This window comes from Dermochelys coriacea, chromosome 27 (genome assembly GCF_009764565.3).
Source record: "Dermochelys coriacea isolate rDerCor1 chromosome 27, rDerCor1.pri.v4, whole genome shotgun sequence".
NCBI classification, from domain to species: Eukaryota; Metazoa; Chordata; order Testudines; family Dermochelyidae; genus Dermochelys; species Dermochelys coriacea.
Genome location: NC_050094.1, coordinates 2632904 through 2652476, shown reverse-complemented (window position 1 = coordinate 2652476; position 19573 = coordinate 2632904). Strand labels below are relative to the sequence as shown.

The 19573-nt window shown below is 57.8% G+C and overlaps 1 protein-coding gene and 1 pseudogene across 5 annotated transcripts in view; one reads left to right on the top strand and one right to left on the bottom strand.

Moving 5' to 3' along the window:
• The window catches only part of ADAM11 (ADAM metallopeptidase domain 11), a 50484-nt gene that overhangs the window by 15027 nt on the left and 15884 nt on the right, over positions 1 to 19573 (top strand). For all 5 annotated transcript variants that reach the window (XM_038385905.2, XM_043503451.1, XM_038385904.2 and 2 more), the window contains exons 3-11: positions 5400 to 5476; positions 7265 to 7331; positions 12718 to 12803; positions 13167 to 13233; positions 15228 to 15294; positions 16427 to 16494; positions 16860 to 16934; positions 17234 to 17305; positions 17511 to 17677. In XM_038385905.2, coding sequence (XP_038241833.1) covers positions 5400 to 5476; positions 7265 to 7331; positions 12718 to 12803; positions 13167 to 13233; positions 15228 to 15294; positions 16427 to 16494; positions 16860 to 16934; positions 17234 to 17305; positions 17511 to 17677 — 746 coding nt within the window. The remainder of the gene's footprint in view (positions 1 to 5399; positions 5477 to 7264; positions 7332 to 12717; positions 12804 to 13166; positions 13234 to 15227; positions 15295 to 16426; positions 16495 to 16859; positions 16935 to 17233; positions 17306 to 17510; positions 17678 to 19573) is intronic.
• On the bottom strand, positions 10836 to 10954 carry LOC119849195 (annotated as a pseudogene).

Sequence of the window (19573 nt, the reverse complement as noted above, 5' to 3'; positions counted from 1 at the left end):
GCTTGGTACCCTGACCTGCTTCAGCTCTGTGTCCAGCGGCCAGTTCAGTTCAGTTCCCGACCATCCCTCGTCTTCTGTCTCAGGATGCGGGTCGCACGTGTCATCCAGCCCAAGTAGTACTTCACCTCAGAGCCCGGCTCCTGGATGGTTCTCAGGGACAGAGGCTTCCTGCTCTATGGATGGGAAGTTGGTGCTATTAAACAGTAGGAAAACATCAACCTGCATTACTTACTTGCAGAATTGGTTCCCCTTTCCCTCATCCTAGATTACCTGCTGGAGCTGAAGTCATCTGGGTTATCCATCAGCTCAGTCAAGGTACACCTGGCCGCCATATCAGCCTTTCATTCCCTGGTCAAGAGAGTCTCCATTTTTGCTCAGCCCCCTTTCATGTCAGGTGTAAGCCTGCTTTCCTTTCAGTTCTTACAACAGGGTGGCACCCGCCTCTCGCGAGCGCTCCCCTGGCTGATGGTTCTTTCAGTGGGTCTTCAGTGACACAGCCCTCCCACCAAGTCACACACACCGTCCCCCCTTCTAGGTATACAGTCTTTACTTCTTTCTGATGGCCCTGATATGGGGCCATAGCACCAAGGCTCCCTTCCTGGAGACACTGCTTTCCTTAACAGCCCAACAGGGGCCCATCTCGATACCCTTTCAGCAGCCCTCACTTGGGCTCAGTCTTCAACCAGCCCAGCAGGGCCCATTATGGTAGCCTTGCTTGGTCTGGCTAGGTTCTGGGCTCTGCCTGCCCACACTGATCTGTCCATCAGCCTGCTGCTCTCCCACCCAGCTAGGCACCCAGCTCCCGCTCTTCCAGCTCCAGGCAGCAACTGACTGCTCTGCCTCTGTTGCCTCCTTTTATATGGCCCTTCTGGCTCCTGATAGGTCACTCCAATAGCTCCTCTGATTGGCTGCTCCCCTGCAGCCACTCTAGGCTGCCTGGAAGACTTCTCTTCTGCTCTTTTCTGGGGCAGGGTGAGTCAGGGCCGCGAAGCCTCTATCAGGGGGCCTCCAGATCTACTCCACCTCATCACAGACTGTGTAAACTCTTCCCTCACATTATATACTGCATTCCATGTTGGGATCTTAACCTGGTTCTCAACCACCTTATGAGACCTCCATTCAAACCAATGGTGACCTGATCCCTACTGTTTATCTATGAAGACGGACTTCTTAGTTGCCATAACTTTGGCCCATAGGGTTGGGGAGATTGGAGTCTTGATGGCAGATCCCCTCCTTTACGATGCTCTTCAACAAGGTCTCTTTACATCCACATCCTAAATTCCCATCAAAGGCTACAAAGGAAGACAATAAAGTCAAATACTGAGCTAAGACCTTGTATACCTACTGCCCTGTCACCTCTGTGATTGTCACAAGAATGCATGAAATTGTCTTTTCATAGCATTACAAGCAGAAACTTGGCATGCCCATCAAATGTCACAGAGCTTCTTCAATGCCAAGACTTTATTTTTGGGATGTGCTTTCTTTTGAATGGCTGTGAATTTAGTATGTGCAGCTGACCCAGAGAGAAAAGTGTACATAAATTTCTCCAGGACGGTGAAAAAAATTCAGTGCATGTTTGTTTCCTTTGCACACATCAACAAAAGCTAAATTATACCTGTGCTTGAAACAGTGAACATACAATGCTTGAGGTACCACTTCCTGCAAGAGAGCTTGCACACCATGAAGATTTCTACTCATAACATTGGCACTATGAGAACTCTGGGTACTACCGATCTGTATATCAGTACCACACCATAGCGATATGGTCTTCATGTACTGAAGGAGAGGGTTTGCAGCAAGTGACTTGGCGGGATGGAAACCAACATCCTTCACTGCTGGAGAACACTGGCTATTGTCCCATTGACTGCAGCCGACCATCCCAGTGGCTGGAAACAAGCAGATTCCAGGATCTTCCTTGCCCCACATGCTCCTCCTGCGACCCCCTCAGAACCCAGCACCCCTAGCCTGCTGTCTGGGACTGACTTGCTGGGTGCCCTGGGGCAAGCCTCTTCCTCTCTGTGCTGGTGGCCCATCTGCACTGTGGGGCCTCACTGCTCTGCAGGGGGAGGGGAGGGAGTGGTGAGCTTCACTCCTTAGTGTTTATAAAGGGCTTTGGGGTCAGGCAGGAAGGGCTGGCCTAGCCTGGGACTCTGGAGAGCCGGGTTCAGGTCCCAGCTCTGCTACAGGCTCCCTGTGAAACACGGAGATGCTTTGGAAATTCCCATCCAGCTCTATGCCTCAGTTTCCTCACCTGTATCATGGGGACAATGGTCCTTCGACTTCCCCACCCTTTGTTTGTCTTATCTAGTTGGACTGAGAGCTCTTAGGGGCAGGGCTGTCCCTCACTCTGTGTGGACACTTAATTGTGGGCATAAGGCTCCAGGGCCAACCCTCCACTGCAATGAATGAGGGCAGTTTACTTCTCTCTGAGCTGTGGTTTCAGGCTGTCTGCAGACTCAGGCACTATTGCTCAGCTCACATTTGGGCTTTTTCTGCACAACCATAAGAACTAGAATTTGTTTCTAGGAACATGGGACTCACCAGACTGGATGAGTCCAGGGTCTGTCTAGCACAGGTGACTGTCTCCAGCCGTGGCCAGCACCAGCTGCTCCAGGAAGAGGTGCAAGAATCTTCCCTCCAGTGAACAGCTGCAGAATAACTTCCTGATCAATTAGTGTTTTTCCTGAAGCAGGAGGGTCAATATCCCTTATAAGAAAATGGGATCAGCTCTACTACAACTTCAGACTTCCTCATTAACCATAGCCACACCAAGTCCTGCTAAGCTGTCAGCCTCAATCAGACCTTGTGGCAGTGAGTTCCTCAGGCTAATTGTGTGTTGTTCATTGACTGTCCCTATTTTATTAGCAGACAGGGTGAAATGTGGCACCTGATCCCCCTGCTCTGTCCCACTCATGTTTTGAGTCCTTCTATCATGGACCCTCTTCTTTGTCTGCTTCCAAAACCAAACAGTCCTGACTGTTTCGGTCTCTCCAGACCTCCCACTCTGAACCCCATCATTCTGATTTGCCCATTCTGGAGAGGGGGAGGGACCAGCACTGAGCAGTGTGGGGGGTGGGACCCACTGAGGGTGACAGTACAGTGTTTCCAGGGGTGGTAAATGGGTGCTGAGACTTGGAGCTAGGCGCGGATTCTGTGGGGCATTGCATGCAGCAGAGCGTGGCTTGCAGCATGGGAGCCTGAGCATTTGCTCTCTTTTTATGGCGTCTGGGAGAAAACTGGTGTTTTCCTGCCGTCTGACCTGGGATGGGTTTGGCTCAGTCGAGGGTGTGCAGCAGCCTGGCCCCGGTGGCCGCGTCGTGGGCTAGCCATGCTTGGCTGGCCTTGCGGGGGTCTCTGGCGGCTCCCCAAGCAGGAGTCACCATTTTTGCGGGACTAGGGTTGGCAACTTTCTAATTGCACAAAACCGAACACCCCTGTCCCACCCCTTCCCCAAGGCCCCGCCCCTGCTCACTCCATCCCCCCTCCCTCCGTCGCTCGCTCTCCCTCACCCTCACTCACTTTCACCGGGCTGGGGTGGGGGTTATGTGTGTGGGGGGGTGAGGGCTCTTGCTGTGGGTGCAGGCTCTGGTGTGGGCCAAAAATGAGGGGCTCAGGGTACGGGCTGGGGCAGGGGTTTGGGATGCAGAGCAGGGGAGATATCCTGCTGAGGGTGTGGGCTCTAGGATGGGGCCAGGGATGAGGAGTTTGGGGTGCACTAGGGGGCTGGGCAGGGAGTTGAGATGTTGGGGGGGGTTCAGGCTCTGGGAGGGAGGTTGGGTGCAGGAGAGGACTCTGGGCTGGGGCAGGGGGTTGGGATGCGGGAGGGGGTTGGGATGTGGGGTCCCAGCGGCACTTACCACGGCTCCTGGGAAGCGGCCGCCAGGTCCCTGCAGCCCCAGGCCCATGGGCGGCCGGGGAGGCTCCGCACACTGCCCTCGTTCCCGCAGGCGCCACCCTCGCAGCTCCCACTGGTCGTGGTTCCCAGCCAATGGGAGCTGCAGAGCTGGCATTCGGAGCAAGGGCAGCACCTCCCTGGCTGCCCATGCGTCTAGGGACCACTAGGACCTGGCGGCCGCTTCCGGGAACTGCATGGAGCTAAAGCAGTCAGGGAGCCTGCCTTAGCCCTGGACCCCTCTGCACCGCTGACCGGACTTTTAACAGAGCCGCCAGGGTCCCTTTTCAACTGGGCGTTCCACTCAAAAACAGATGCCTGGCAACCCTAAGCAGGACCCACAGGAAAGGGCGCAATGCTTTGTACTCTCTCTCCAGCTGCAGCACTGCCACCGCAGTCAGAGCTCCCCAGCTGGCTCTGCAGTGACCCCAGCCTGCATGAGTGAATCTATCGGGGCATGGCTCTTGCCGCCATGGCTCGCTGTGCAGAGAGAAACCGTTAGCGTCTAAACGTGTTGACCCAGACAGTGCCTTGTGTCAGCACAGACACCACTCATCTCCCCCGAGAGGGCAGTGGCATAGCGATGCCCCCTCCAGCCCCTCTCTGCAGATGGGGGGGCTGCAGTACTGGGGATAGGGAGGTTATAGTGTTGGGGTGATGCAGTGGTGGGGCAGTGCAGTGCCAGGAGTTTGCAGTGATTGGGGGGTTGCTGTGCATGGGGCATGAATTGTGGGGCATGCAGTGCTGGGGTGCAGTGTCAGACGTCTACATTGTGGGGTGTGCAATGCCAGGAGAGTGCTTTGTTGGGGGTTTCAGTGCCAGGGGGGTATAATGCCAGGTGCATCATTGCCAGGGGATGCAGTGTAAGGGGGTGGATTGCCAGGAGGGTACTTTGTTGGGGTTACAGTGACAAGGGGTGATGGGGTTAGAGTGCCAGGGACATGCATTGTGGGGGGTTCAGTGCCAGGGGCATGCAGTGCCAGGGGGTGCATTGCAGGACTTGCAGTGCCAGGAGGGTGCTTTGTTAGGGGTTGCAGTGCCAGGGTGTGCAGTGCCAGGGAGTGCATTGTGGGGGTTGCAGTGCCAGGAAGGTGCTTTTGGGGGGGTTGCAATGCTAAGGGGTACAGTGCCAGGGCTGTGCATTGCAAGGAGTGCAGTGCCAGGGGGTGCATTGAAAGGCGTGTAGTGCCAGGAGGGTACTTAGTTGGGGGTTGCGATGACAGGGGGTAAAGTGCCAGGGTCATGCCTTGCTGGGGACGCAGTGCCAGGGTTGTGCATTGCTGGGGAACCCATTGTCAAGGGCGTGCATTGCCGGGGACGCAGTGCCAGGGGCGTGCATTGCTGGGGATGCAGTGCTGGGGTGTGCAATGCTGGGGGACCCAGTGTCAAGGGTGTGCATTGCTGGGGATGCAGTGCCAGGGGTGTGCATTGCTCGGGGACCCAGTGTCAGGGCCGTGCATTGCTGGACAGAGTGTGTTTTAACTCTGCTTCTCTCCGGTTCTTGCAGTTTGTGCACCTGGCCCAGGTGAGCTTCCTCATTCATGCCTTTGGTTCGGCCTTCACCTTGGACCTGGAGCTGAACCAGTAAGTGCTTCCCTGGGGCTGTGGGTGCGCTGGCTCAGTGCCCCAAGGGCTGGCCCCCATGAGTCAGAACTGAGGCCCAGGGCAGGCTGGGGTGGAAGCAGGTGACGCGTGGCCTGTTGCTGCCTGTGAGACAGCTCCACCAGCCGGGGATCCACCCCGCAGTGCTGGAACTTGTGGGTCATGAGTTTGGTGGGGCTCAGCCCAGGTGCCAGCAATCAGGGATCCACAGCATAAAGGGCACAATAGCCCCCACTACTGATTGCAGCAGAGGAGCTGTGGGCTCCGTGGTGTCAGCCTGGACCCACGGCAGTACGAGGCCACGTGTGTGGGGGAGGCTCTGAGCACGTGTGCAGGAGACGCTCGGGGGGGGGGGGGTGCCGCGTGCCCTGGCACCGTACTGGGCTGGCTCCAAGCTCTGGCATCGGGTGAAAGCTGCCCCCTTCATATTTCATGGAGCCCTCTGGAGCCACCCAGCTCTGACACTGAAGCCCAAGGCCCAGGTGAGCTCCAGAGCTTGGGTGTAACGGGAGCCGGCGAGATCAGCCCGAGTGGCTGGCGATTGGGTTTCTGTGCCGCGGAGTGAACCTGCAGAGCTCCCGGGGGGTCCCCGACAGCCCAGCCCCACCCTGACCTCACTCCAATGTGCCTCCCAGTGAGCCCAGCCCATTGCAAGGGCCCCCAGTGAAGAGCAGGTGCAGCGTGGACAGCGTGTACTCTGTGTGTGCAGTGAGAGCGCAGCTGTGGACATTGTGTGTGTGTGTGTATGTGTGTGTGTAGTGAGAGCACAGCTGTGTACAGTGCGCAATGTGTGTGTGTGTGGCAAGAGCGCAGCAGTGGACTCTGTGTGTGTGTGTGTGTAGCAAGAGTGCACCTGTGGACAGTGCGCAGTGTGTGTGTGTATGTGTGTGTGTGTGTGGGGTGAGAGCGCAGCTGTGGACAGTGCGCAGTATGTGTGTGTGTGTGTGTATGTGTGTAGCGAGAGAGCAGCTGTGGACAGTATGTGTGTGTGTGTGTGTGTGTGTGTAGTGAGAGCGCAGCTGTGGACAGTGTGTGTGTATGTGTGTGTAGAGAGAGTGCAGTTGTGAACAGTGCACAGTGTGTGTGTGTATGTGTGTGTAGTGAGAGCACACCGGTGGACAGTGCGCAGTGTGTGTGTGTGTGTGGTGAGAGCGCAGCTGTTGACAGTGTGTGTATGTGTATGTGTAGTGAGAGCGCAGCTGTGGACAGTGTCTGTGTGTGTATGTGTGTGTAGTGAGAGCACACCGGTGGACAGTGCGCAGTGTGTGTGTGTGTGTGGTGAGAGCGCAGCTGTTGACAGTGTGTGTATGTGTATGTGTAGTGAGAGCGCAGCTGTGGACAGTGTCTGTGTGTGTATGTGTGTGTAGTGAGAGCACACCGGTGGACAGTGCGCAGTGTGTGTGTGTGTGTGGTGAGAGCACAGGTGTTGACAGTGTGTGTATGTGTGTGTGTAGTGAGAGCGCAGCTGTGGACAGTGTCTGTGTGTGTGTGTGTGTGTGTGTGTGTGTGTGTAGCGAGAGCGCACCTGTGGACAGTGCGCACTGTGTCTTTTTGTGGGTACGGGAGTGGGAGCGGAAGGGGAGCAGGGCTGGTTGGGTACAAGGTCTGGGCGGCTGAGCCTGCAGTCACAGGGGAAAGGCCAGTGGATGCTCTGCCACATGGATGGCACCAGCCCAGCACATCAGGGGACTGGTTAGTCTGACCCCCTCGCCCCCCACCTGCCCCAGCCAGCAGCAGCTCCTCATCTGCCCCCCCTCATTTCCCCGGCAGCCACCTGCTCTCCTCGCGCTATGTGGAGCGGCACTTTGGCCAGGATGGGAACAGCAGCCACAGTCCGGTGAGTGGGAGCGGCACAGGGTGGGTGGGCTTTGCTGGGTGCTGCTGGAGAGCAAGCTTGGAGAAGGCCCCTGCCATCAGGACTGAGGGGCCAGGCAGAGTCTTTCAGGAGGCAGATGTAGAGCTGCAGGATGAGACTGGCCAGGAGCAGGTGTTGGGGTGGCCCAGCCCCACCGTGCTGCAGCATGGGCTGGGCAAGAGCAGCCCTTGTGAGAGCTGCAGTAGCAAAGCAGGTGTGGCCAGGCTGCTGCCGAGAGTCAGGTGAGCGGGCGGGTCCTGGCTGCCTGGTGTCTAGAATGGGAATGAAATTAGCAAAATTAAATGAATGATGAAACGTCTCATGAAATGAATAGGTGGCAAATTTAAAACTCAGCTAAGAAAATACTTTTACACCCCGTGATATTTAGCCGGTGGAACTCACTGCCACAGGGTGGCCTTGAGACCAAGAACGTAGCAAGATTCAAACAGGGACCAGGCATTTCTACAGTACAAGAGTATCTTAATGAATGAATTGTGGCAGGATAGGTTTCAGAGTAGCAGCCATGTTAGTCTGTATTTGCAAAAAGAAAAGGAGGACTTGTGGCACCTTAGAGACTAACCAATTTATTTGAGCATAAGCTTTCGTGAGCTACAGCTCACTTCATGAAACCGTAGCTCACAAAAGCTTATGCTCAAATAAATTGGTTAGTCTCTAAGGTGCCACAAGTCCTCCTTTTCTTTTTGTGGCAGGATAGTAACCCTGGTGCTTCGGGTCTTGAGCCCATCTCTGACTAGGATGAGACCTATTGTGGGGCAGATTATCCCTTTCCCGCTGTGTGGAGTTCCTCCAACTTCTTCTGCAGCGTCTGGTTCTGGCCCCTGCCGGAGACAGGGCACCAGGCTAGCTGGGCCTGGGGCTGACCCAGCTCGGTGCTGCCGGTGCTGCTGGGCGAGTCGCTGCCAGGCCAGGAAGCTGGTGCCGGGAGGGGAAGCGGAGCGGCACTCCCATCAGGGTAGAAATCAAAGCGAGTTTTGCATGCTGTGACACACAAGGCCAGAGAGTAGCAGGTCATGGCGACGCCACACTTCTGCCTGGCTCAGCGACGTGGAGCTGGCAGGGAGCTGGGGAAAGGGGACCCAGTGCAAATGCAGCCAGCAGCCTCTCGATGTCAAGGGGAGGGGGATGGGAGCACAGGCCCGACGGAACAATGCGGGGTCATTTTGGCTGGAAGGATCCCCAGAGCCCCCTGCGTCCAGGCCTGAAATGGCCAGCACCAGAGGCAGCTCTGTTCAGAGGAGCCTGGCTCAGTGCAGCCCCAGACCAGCGGAGGGGACCTGCCGTAGGCAGGGCTCCAGCCAGAGCCCAGCTAAGGTGGGCATGGAGATCCAGGCCAGGTCTTCCTCCTCCCCTGTAGCTGTGGCCACTCCAGGCCATGGGCTCAGCAGCTGGGGGGCTGGTGATGGTGAACTGGGTTGTGGTGTGATCACACCAATATTAAGAGCACCGGCTGTTAGTACCAGTCAGCAGAACAAATGAGGCCCTGTCCCTTTAACTGCACGCCACCTGAGCTACCCTGGCACCAGCCACTGTGGTACAGTCTGGGTCCTGGGCCCTTGTCTCCAAAAGGGTCAATGGCTGTGAGTGCCCACTCCCCACCCTGGCCTTGTGCCGCTCAGGGGTATGGCCCATGGCAGCTTCTTCAGCAAACATGCAACATGAAAGGTTAATGTCACAGTCCAGTTGGCCCAAGTACCAGGTCCGCGCCCCCCCTCCCCTGCCCTGGCCCCGCCACCCCATGACTTGCCTTCCCCCATCCTGCCTGCTACAGCTCAGAGGCATCTGGACCAGTACCACCCTCACCTGCTCTGGCCCAAGCCCCCTGTGACTGAGGGACGGGAATTGCCTGCTGCTTGGCACCCTCTACCACTGACCAGCCTGTGTCCTCCCCTGGGGTTATAGGTGGGGGGCTGCAGCTTGGCCACCCCAGTATGAGCCCCCCTGGTGCAGAGGCTAGTAAATGAGGGGGGGCAGGACAGGACCGCTCTCCTGTGCTCACATCTCCTGGCCAGGCTTTGGGGGAGGAGAGGGATGTTTTCTGGCCCAGCCCCTGCCTTTCCTGGAGGTGCAGGAACGTGGCTGGGCTGGGCCTCCTGACCTTGGCTGTGATCCATCTTCTGCCATGATCCATCTCTTCCTCCTTCCGTTTGGAGTCATGCGTGTCGTGGTTCTGACTTTCCTCTTGTTTCCTGCGGCTCCCTGTGTTTAGAGCTCTCCAGGGTGGGTTTGTGGCATGCTAAGTCCCAAACAGGTGGGCCCCCGAGTCGGACCGTGCCTGCATTCCCAGCAGAGCAATACCCCATGGCAAGCCTGGCTCCATTGGTGCTGAAGGCCCAGCATGGAGCACAGCGAGTCACTGCTGCAGACAGGGCGCAGCTGGGCTACAGATCCCTCCTCCCCACCTGCCGCTCCAGCCCAGAGCACTAGTCAGAGCCACAGATGGTCAGACAGACAGACAGCCGCGGGCATGCAATCCAGCAGGCTACGAAACAGCCTCACTCCCAAGCTGCTCCCTCTGGCTCCTTACTGAGAAACTCCCGGGCTTCTCCTCTTATGGAGGATGCAGGGATGCCCCAGAAGATCACCAAAGGAGAGCAGTGACCAGAGAGGTTTGCAGCCTGTGGTTGGGCACATGAGGGGTTTTCTGAGATGGGGTGGTGGGGATGGGGGTTGGGGGGCAGGGAGCTAGATGGGACCTGCCATGGTCAATCCCAAGCAGGCTGGGAACGTTGGTTAGCTTTGGCACGTCTGAGAAGTAGAGATTTGTGCAGACGTGTACTCTATTGAAGTGAAACGACTGGCCGTTCCGAGCGGGGCGGGGAGTTCTCCTTCTCTTGGTGTCTGCGGCTCCAGACCTTTCTGGAAGATGCGTTAATCAAGCACAAGCCGTTGGGCTCCGCACAGCGAGAACGGGGTAAAGTAATGACCTGTGCTACCCCGGAAGTCACTAGATGATCTAATGGCCCCGTCTGACTTCGAACGCTGTGAATCTACAAATCCACACCAGGCGGGTGAGGTGGCTCTGGCCTGCCCGGGCACCACCTCTACAGATCAGCTCACCTGGGCTCTTTAGTGTCCTAGTGCAGTGGTGCCTGCAGACCCCAATCGGGGATCAAGGCCATTGTGCTGGGTGCTGCACAGACACATGACACAGACCCCTCCCCAGAGAGCTCAGGGGGGAGCGAGCTAGTCCCGACAGTAGCACCACGGCCACATGGCTCAGCCGTCGATTAATGCCAGCCAACACCGGGGCAGTCAGCACAGGGGGTTCAACTGAGTTAGAATCCTAGAATATCAGGGTTGGAAGGGATCTCAGGAGGTATCTAGTCCAACCCCCTGCTCAAAGCAGGACCAATCCCCAATTTTTGCCCCAGATTCCTAAACCCCTCAACGATTGAGCTCACATCAAACTTGCATGGGTTGAGCAGGCCAGTGCTCAAACTACTGAGCTATCCCTCCTGCCATTAAAGCCTACAGCACCCAGCAGTCCCAGTAGGTCTCCCATCCAAGTACTAACCAGGCCCAACCCTGCTTAGCTTCTGAGATCAGATGAGATTGGGCGTGTTTAGGGTGGTCTGGCCAAAGACACATGGCCACAGAGTTCCAGCTGTCAGTAATCGAGACCCACCAAGCAATCAGAGAGGACTGAGTGCAAGGGTCCGTCTCTACTTAGGAAAGCCCCAGGGGCTGGGGTAACAGGGGGCTGTGGGTCAGGATTGAGGGGCCCTGGCTGAGCTGTGTGGAGGGGAGGCCACGCCTGGGATAGCCGATGGGAGGTGTCCTGATGCATCTGGACTTTGCCCCCAGAATAGATCAGCAGGGCTGTAAAGATATTTCCCTTCCAGGAGGTTGTGTGTATTGGGGGTGGGGGTCACGCAGGCTGCTCCTATTGCTCTGGCCCGCTGGCAGAGAGATCACAGCACACTTCCCCAGCCTGGGGCAGGAGGGCAGCCCCCTTAATGCACGTGGGAGGGAAGCAGAATGACACCAGGTTGCTGGGACTCTTGCCTACAGCCAGCGGAGGGGCGGGGGAGCGGGCCACGGCAGGCGCTGCCAGGTTAAAAAGATGAATGGGTCCTTCCATAAATAGCCTGGCAGGTCTCTCGCCCGGCAACCCCGCCTGTCATGCAGATTTCATGGTGTCGCTCAGCACAAAGCCGGCCCTGGAAGTGGAGCAGCAGTAATGCTGAGGGAATGTGAAACAAAGGACAGGCGGGGAGGGGCTGGGCTGCCTGCTCCACCCTGCCCCGCCAGGGCCTCCTCTGCCCTCCCCCTCTCCCTGCCCTTCTGGGCCGCCCTGCTCATGCCCGGCCTCTCCTCAAGTCCTCTGAGTGCTCTGTGCCAGCCTGCGGCTGTGGTGACTGGGGACCCCATCTGCCCCTGGATGCCCAAGGCTGGGGCTCTGTAACCTGTGCAGGGATGGTTCCTATAAATAGACACAATGGAGCAATGCTGCTGTTAGTGCGTCATGCCAGCCTGTGGAGATGGAGCTGCACACACGTGCACAGGCATCTGGAGAAGAAGGGCGCTGTACACACAGACAAGGGCATCTGTGCACTGCTATTGGCAAACATGGACTTTCACATAAGTGTGAACACGGCGCACATGCAGACAGGTGCACGCACACATCTGGGCAAACATGCATGCATGCCTACATGCAAGGACATGCATGCACATGCAGACAGGTGTGCAGGTAGGGGAAAGCCTATCTAGGAATGCACAGGGACATTGACGTGGGAATGAAAATGAGAGCAAAGGACCCACCCTCTCTAGGACACGCATACAGGCAGCTACATGCAAAGACCAGACAAACAACCACACGGAGGATAAAAGACCCTGCCCCCACACAGACACAGCACAGCATACACGCAGATTGGTACGTACCCAGACATAGAGACTCACACTTGCACATGCATGGGCACACACATGGAGTACAAGCACATGTGGGTACACGTGCAGATGGGCTTGTCCATCTGACAGAAGCTGTCGTTACAATCTGAGAGGTGTGCACGGGGACCCCAATACCGGTGCAGCGAATGTTGGTGTGTGTAAACACATGGCACCCTAAACCAAGAAGTGGCTGCAAGATGTTATCCCATGTTCCAAGTTGGGGGGAACTGAGGCACAGAAAAGGGCTGGGACTTGCCCAAGATCAGAGCCAGGAATAGCACCATGAGTCCTGACTCCCAGTCTCTTGCTCTCTTCACTAGACTGTGTTCCCTCCCAGAGCTGGGGACTAGAACCCAGGAGTCCTGGCTCCCAATCTCCTCCTCCAGTCATTAGCCCATGCTCCCTCTCTGCTGCAGTCCTGGTGGCTGATGACTCTCCTTGCCCCATTGTTCTGTTGCAGGGAGCGGGGGAGCACTGTTACTATCAGGGCAAACTCCGAGGGGACAAGAGGTCCTTGGCAGCTCTGTCCAGCTGCCGTGGTCTGCAGTAAGTACCACCGTGGGCACAGGGTGGGAGCGGATTGAGCCGGTACAGGGACAGAGCCCCCAGGAGGCTCTGATGCTGGAGTGGCAGTGGGGAGGGAGGGAGCACTCTTGCAAGGCTGCTCACCCTAGGGGGTTTCGGATGAGGGTGGGTGTCATGGCCCTGCCCTGCTGGGCAGTCCAGAGTGCTGCATTGGCTTTGGGTACAGGGACTGGGAGAGGTGCTTCTCTTCTGCAGGGCAGCAAACTGGCTGGGGAATTGTGTTGCAGGTCCCTCGCTGCCCAGTGGTGCTGGAAGGTTCGGGGGGGGGGGCGGGGAGTGGATCTGCATCCATCTGTGACAAAGGGGTGTCTGCTTTCCCTGCAGCGGTGTCTTCTCAGACGGGAGGGATATGTACCTGATTGAGCCCCGCAGAGCAGCCGAGCGTTGGCAGGTAAGGGCTGGGCTGGAATTCCATCACCCCCTGTGCTGCCTACTTGGGTTCCCGCTCACCCGGCTCCTGTTCCCCGGGGAGGTGAAGGGGAGGCTTAGGGTCACAGCACGGCCAGACACCAGGGCACAAGCCCAGCCTTTCTGGGGCTCAGACTCTGGTGCTGGTTCTGGGCACTCGGACACCAGTGCTGCTGGGTTCTGGGTGCTCAGACGCAGGCGCCAGGTTCTGGGCGCTCGGATGGGTGCTCAGACGCTGGCGCCAGGTTCTGGGCGCTCGGATGGGTGCTCAGATTTTGACGCCAGGTTCTGGTATCGCCCGCACTGGCCCATTTAAATCCAAAGCCCTGCAGCTGAGGCTGCAGCCAGAGGGATTTCCCAGAGTGCTTCCTTTCCCCTTGTTGCCATGGCAGCAAATGGAAGGAGATTCCATTGACATCTGCTCCCCATCCGGTCATTAGCTTCCCCCTCCCTCCCGCTCCTTCAGTCCATGGAGTGTCTCCCCGCCCCCAGCCTTGCCTCAGTTTCCCCAGCCCCACACCATCCCCGCAGGATGGGCAGGCTGTGCCTACAAGGGCTGCTGGGGTGAGAGCCCCTGGGGGGTCCATGAGGCCCTCAAGCACCGGTGGGTGGGGTAATGGTGTGGGGCCATGAGGGGCCGCCCCCACTCCTTCCCCTGCTCTCACCCGCATGTGTCCCGAGGCTGATAACCCAGCAGCCTGGCAGCATGGAATGGCTGAAACCCTAACCCTGCTACCCTGCTGCCGGCCCAGCCGGAAACTGGCCCCTCCAGCTGCAGGTCATCAATTAATGATCCCCGGTGTCAGTGTGGAGGCAAGGGCTGAAACACAGCGGGTTGGCCTGGTGTTGCCTCCTCTGGCTTGGGAGATGGATTCTGTCCCTGGGACTCGCACTTCTGGGTGTGGATAATGGGCCTTGGTGCTGGGACCCCGGTCCCTGGGTGGGGCAGCTCCCATCGAGCTGGTGCTGGGACTCCAGGCCCTGGGCTGGAGGGGATGCTGGTGTCATGGGAGGCACAACCAGTGTGGATTGTGTTGGACACACACACAGTCTGCAGAGACCTTGCTACACATCCTCTCTGGTGGTGAAGCCCTCGCTCCCAGGGTTCCCATGGGCATGGCTCCCCAGTACAGGCTAGGGATCCCCCAGCCAATAGGCAAGGGCAGCTGGTGCTGGGGACCCACTCCCTGGGGCAGTCGGGGCTGGGGAGCCCTCTCTCCCCCCCTTGTTCCTGTCTCCCTTGCAGAGAGCCTCTGTGGGCAAGTTCACCCAGGGGAACTCCAGGGCCGTGCTCATCCTCCTGTTGCCTGGGGCTGGGGTCTGTGTGGGGGGTGGGGCTGTAAAACCTGGAGCTGGAACCTGTTTCTCTGACTCCTCCTTATAGTCCAGAGCTCCGGCCCTCTGCTCAGCTCCTCGGCCAGGTGGGCAGAGCCTAAGAAGGGTCTCCCTCCTCTGCTCCTTGGCTCCTGGATGACACAGTAGGGACCTTTTCTGAAAGGCTCAGATGAAAACCTGAACTCATTGTCCCAGATCCAGGACCACCCCCATGGTGCCACCCTCAGGAGAGAGAACTGGGCAGGGAGGCATTCCTCATACCTCATTCTGGGAGCCTCTGTCACACTGAAGGATCCCACAGATGCAGCCCCTCTGGGGTGGAGCAGAGTGGAGAACAATCCCACTCCACTGGAGTTGTCCCCTATTCTGCACCCAAGGCCCCAGTGATAAACAGGAAGCAATCCTGCAGTGCAGGCAAGTCCCGGGAGGCAGGGTGGAATTACCTGAGCAGTAGTTGGCCCGTGCACTGGCGTTACCCACCCGTCCATGGGGGCATCCTCCCCCTCCTGCCACACACTCAGGAAACCAAGGCGCGGTAGCTTCTAGCCCCAGCCTGCCCTGCGAAGGGGGCTGTGGCCCAGGCTGGAGGTTGGAGCTGGGAAAGCCACCGGTGACCTTCCTGCTCTCTTGTTCCCTGCGCAGGGGCCCCTGCCTCACCTGATCCAGCGCATGCCTGCTCCCCACCCCCCTCAGGGGTGCACAGAGCCAGGTGAGTGGTGCATGCGAGCCCCGCTCCCCATGACACAGTGGCCCTTAGGTTGTGTTAGGGCCATTGAGCCGAGAAGCCGGTGGGAAGCAGATCTACAGAAGCTGCTTCGGCCCCATGCCCATTCTATGGCTTCCCTCAAGGTGGGTTTGCCTCCCCGGCACGCCCAGCCGTCTGCCTGTGTTGAGAGCTAGCTGCTGTCTCACCTGGTGTCGGATCCACAGCTATGCCCCAGCTTTGGAACCCGCTCTGGGAGGAGCCCTTCAGTGTGCCAGACCCCATGGGTCTCATTCTTCCTTCAGGTGGGGCACACGGCCTCACCACCTCCTGAGCCTGGTCCTCTGGGGGGTCACCCCGGGCACTCTGCTCAGCTAATCCCACTGCCCTGGACTCTGGTTAGGGACTTGCCCCTCAGCAGGGACTGATATACCTCCCCAGGTATTCCCAGTGGGGCTCGCAGCCTTGCCAGAGCAGGCAGGGTGATTAGTCAGCTGGAACCCAGCACAGGGAGCCCTTAGGGAAGCCCAGAGAACAGCAGATTAAAGCATTGTCCCTTCTGACCAGCCCAGAGCCCTGCCAAGATGCAGTGACCTTCACTTTCAGCCTTTGTCTCTCTGACTCCTTCCTTGGTCAGTTCCCAGGGGAGAGGGCCCCCAAGTGCCTTGCAGAGCCCCCACCTCCCAGCCCTTTGTTCTGGAGCAGGAGTCTCTGCTCCGCTTCCCTGCTGAGAGGCAGGAAAAGCCCCCTCCCTCTGGGCGGTGGGCTGCTGAGTGTCAATGTCTTGGTGACTGGGTTTTCCGTGGTCGTCTTGGATTTTCCACTGATATGGGTCAGCCGTGGCCAGTCCTTTTTAAGGACCGGTCAGTCCGCTCAAGGCGACCCCCCCGCACATGTCTCTGAGCCTGCCTGGAGGGCAAACCTGTTCCCAGCCAGGCACACGCAGGAGTCACACAAAGTATTGCAAAAAGTTCCCACTTCATCACACCTGGTCACTTCCACCCCGCCCAGCAGCAGCCCTGGCTCTGCCTCCCACTGGATCCTGGCTGGAGGATCCAGCCCTGTGACCGTCTGCCTTGGCCCTGCCTGTCAGCCCCATCATCACCCCCACCTGACCCCACTGCGCTTCTGCCCCTAGGCTGCCTGTTCGCTGCCCTGAGTCAGCAGGGCCCAGACACCCGTCCCAGACTGAGGAGAAGGCGGCAGGTAGGGCTCTGCTCAGCCAGCGGGCGGGGGGGGAGGAACTGAGGGCTCGGGGGTGGGCTGGGGAGCTGAGCACTTGGGGTGGGCTGGGGGGGAGCTGAATGCTCAGGCTGGTGGAGGGAGGGGAGCTGAGAGTCCAGCAGTGGGGGGAGGCGAGCAGGGGGCTCTGGGGCCAGGGGAGGGGTGCTGAGCTTTCCAGGGCCAGCCGTGCAGGGCCCAGACTGGCCAAGAACCAAAGGCTGTTCAGTCCCAGCGAGAGGCCCAGGCCAGTGTCCCCAGAGGGGACCGTGGGCCCTGTCCGTGCCCCGCAGCCCAGAGGGTTCCCTCGGCCCCGTGCTCTCGCTCACGTCTCTCTCTGCGTCCCCCAGGTGCGGCGAGCCCAGCGCACCGTGCACAGCGAGACCAAGTACATCGAGCTGGTGGTGGTCAACGACCATCAGCTGGTGAGTGCGTGGCCCGGGGCCCTCTCCCCTGCAGAGACGGGACGGCCCGGCCCTGGGGCCAGCCAGGGTCTCCGCTGTGCTCAGGGTAAGAGGCAGGCTGAACACAACAGCCTACCCAGGGCACAGCACCTGCCTGTCCCAGCAGGGGGCGCTGTGGGGAGCGGGGCAGGAGCGCTGGCTGGGGGGAGGGGGGGTGGAACTCCTGGCTGCTCCAGCCCCGGCCTCTCCCAGCAGGGGGCACTGTGGCGGGTGGGGTGAGAGCCACCCTGCATTGCTCTCCTGTGTGTCTTCTTTTCCAGTTCGAACAGTTGCGCCGGTCTGTGGTCCTCACCAGCAACTTTGCCAAGTCCGTGGTGAACCTGGCGGACATGGTGAGTGCTGGCTGTGCTGGGACGTCCGGCTCGCTGCCTCTCCCGCTGCCGGCTGACCTGCTTGGATGAGTGCGTGGGGGGGTCCCGCTGAGAGAGCAGGGGTGCCTGGGGAGGGCCATGCACCACCCTCATGTCACAGGAGCCTGGGGAGGTTGCAAAGGCAGCTGGGATTGTAATGGCCTGCCCCCTTCCTCTGCCACTGCAGATATACAAGGAGCAGCTGAACACGCGCATCGTGCTGGTGGCCATGGAAACATGGGCCTCCAAGGACAAGATCCACGTGGAGGAGGATTCGTTGCAGACGCTGAGCGAGTTCATGAGATACCGGACGGAGGCGCTGCCGGAGCAGAGCGATGCTGTCCACCTCTTCTCGTGAGAGCTGGGACGGCCATGCAGCCCTCCTAACTCCCCCGCAGCCGGCACTCCTGCCCTGCTGCCCACAGTGCCCCCTTCTGGGAGGGGCCGGGAGTGGAGTAGCCGAGAGCTCCCCCGCAGCCGGCACTCCTGCCCTCCTGCCCACAGTGCCCCCTGCTGGGAGGGGCCGGGAGTGGAGTAGCCGAGAGCTCCCCCGCAGCCGGCACTCCTGCCCTGCTGCCCACAGTGCCCCCTGCTGGGAGGGGCCGGGACTGGAGTAGCCGAGAGCTCCCCCACAACCAATGCCCCTACCCTGCTCCCTGCAGCGCCCCTTCCTGGAGAGGCTCATGTTGAGAATACACATAGTACTTTGCAATTTTAACTCTGATTAACTAATCCTCACAGTCCTCTATGAGGTAGGGCAGGGTCATCATCCCCATTTTATAGATGGGGAAACTGAGGAAATGCAGTAGATCTCATCTACCTGGATTCCAGTAAAACATTTGATATAATTCTACATGGGAAATTATTGGTTAATGTGGAGAAGATGGAGGTTAATATGAGTATTGAAAGGTGAGTAAGGAACTGGTTAAAGGGGAGATTAGAGCAGGTCACACTGAAAGATGAACTATCAGGCTGGAGGGAGGTTACAAGTGGAGTTCCTCCAGGATTGGTCCTGGGACCAAACTTATTTAACATTTTCAATGACCTTGGCACAAAAAGTGGAGTGTGCTAATTAAATTTGCAGATGACAGGAAGTTGGGAGGAGGACTGGAGTATCCTACAAGAAGATTTGAATGACTTTTGAAAACTGGAGTAATAGCCATGGGATAAAATTGAATAGTGCAGAGTACAAAGGCATGCATTTAGGAACTAAACAACAAAAACTTCTGCTATAAGTGAGGGACTTCTCAGTTGGAAGTGACAAAGGAGGAGAAAGACCTGGTATATTGGTTGATCACAGGAGGTCTATGAGCTGCCAATGTGATGTGGCTGTGAAAAAGGCTAATACGATCCTAGGATGCATTAGGCGAGGTATTTCCAGTAGAGACAGGGAAGTTTTATTGCCATTATACAAGGCAATGGTGAAACCACATCTGGAATACTGTGTGCATGTCTGGTCTCCCATGTTTAAGAAAGATGAATTCAAACCAGGACAGGTGCAGAGAAGGGCTGCTAGGATGATCCAAGGAATGGAAAACCTACCTTAGGAGAGAAGACTTAAGAAGCTTGGCTTGTTTAGCCTAATCAAACAAAAGCTGAAGGGAGATCTGATCGCTCTCTAAAAATACATCAGAGGGATAAACACCTGGGAGGGAGAAGAGTAACTTAAGTTAAAGGCCAATGTTGGCACAAGAACAAATGGCTGTAAACTGGCCATCAAATGTTTAGGCTTGAAACTAGGCCAAGGTTTCTACCCATCAGAGGAGTGAAGTTCTGGAGCAGCCTCCCAAGGGGAGCAGCGGGGGCAAAAACCCTAACTGACTTCAAGACTGAGCTTGACGTGTTTATGGAGGGGATGGGATGATGAAACTGCCGACAGTGGCATGTGGCCCACGCGCACCTGTTATTATCAAATATCCCCAATGACTGGTGATGGGACACTAGATGGGGAGAGCTCTGAGTTACTCCAGAGAATTCTTTCCCAGGTCTCTGGCTGATGAATCTTGCCCACATGTTCAGGATCATCATATCGGGCTGGAAAGAAACCCCCCCCCAGGTCAGATTGGCAGAGACTCTGAGGGGTTTTCACCTTCCTCTGCAGCATGGGGCACGGGTCACTTGCTGGTTTGAACTAGTGTAAATGGTGGGTTCTCTGTAACCTTGACATCTTTAAACCATGATTTGAGGATTTCAGTAACTCAGCCAGAGTTTCTGGGTCTGTTACTGGAGGGGGTGGGTGAGGTTCTGTGG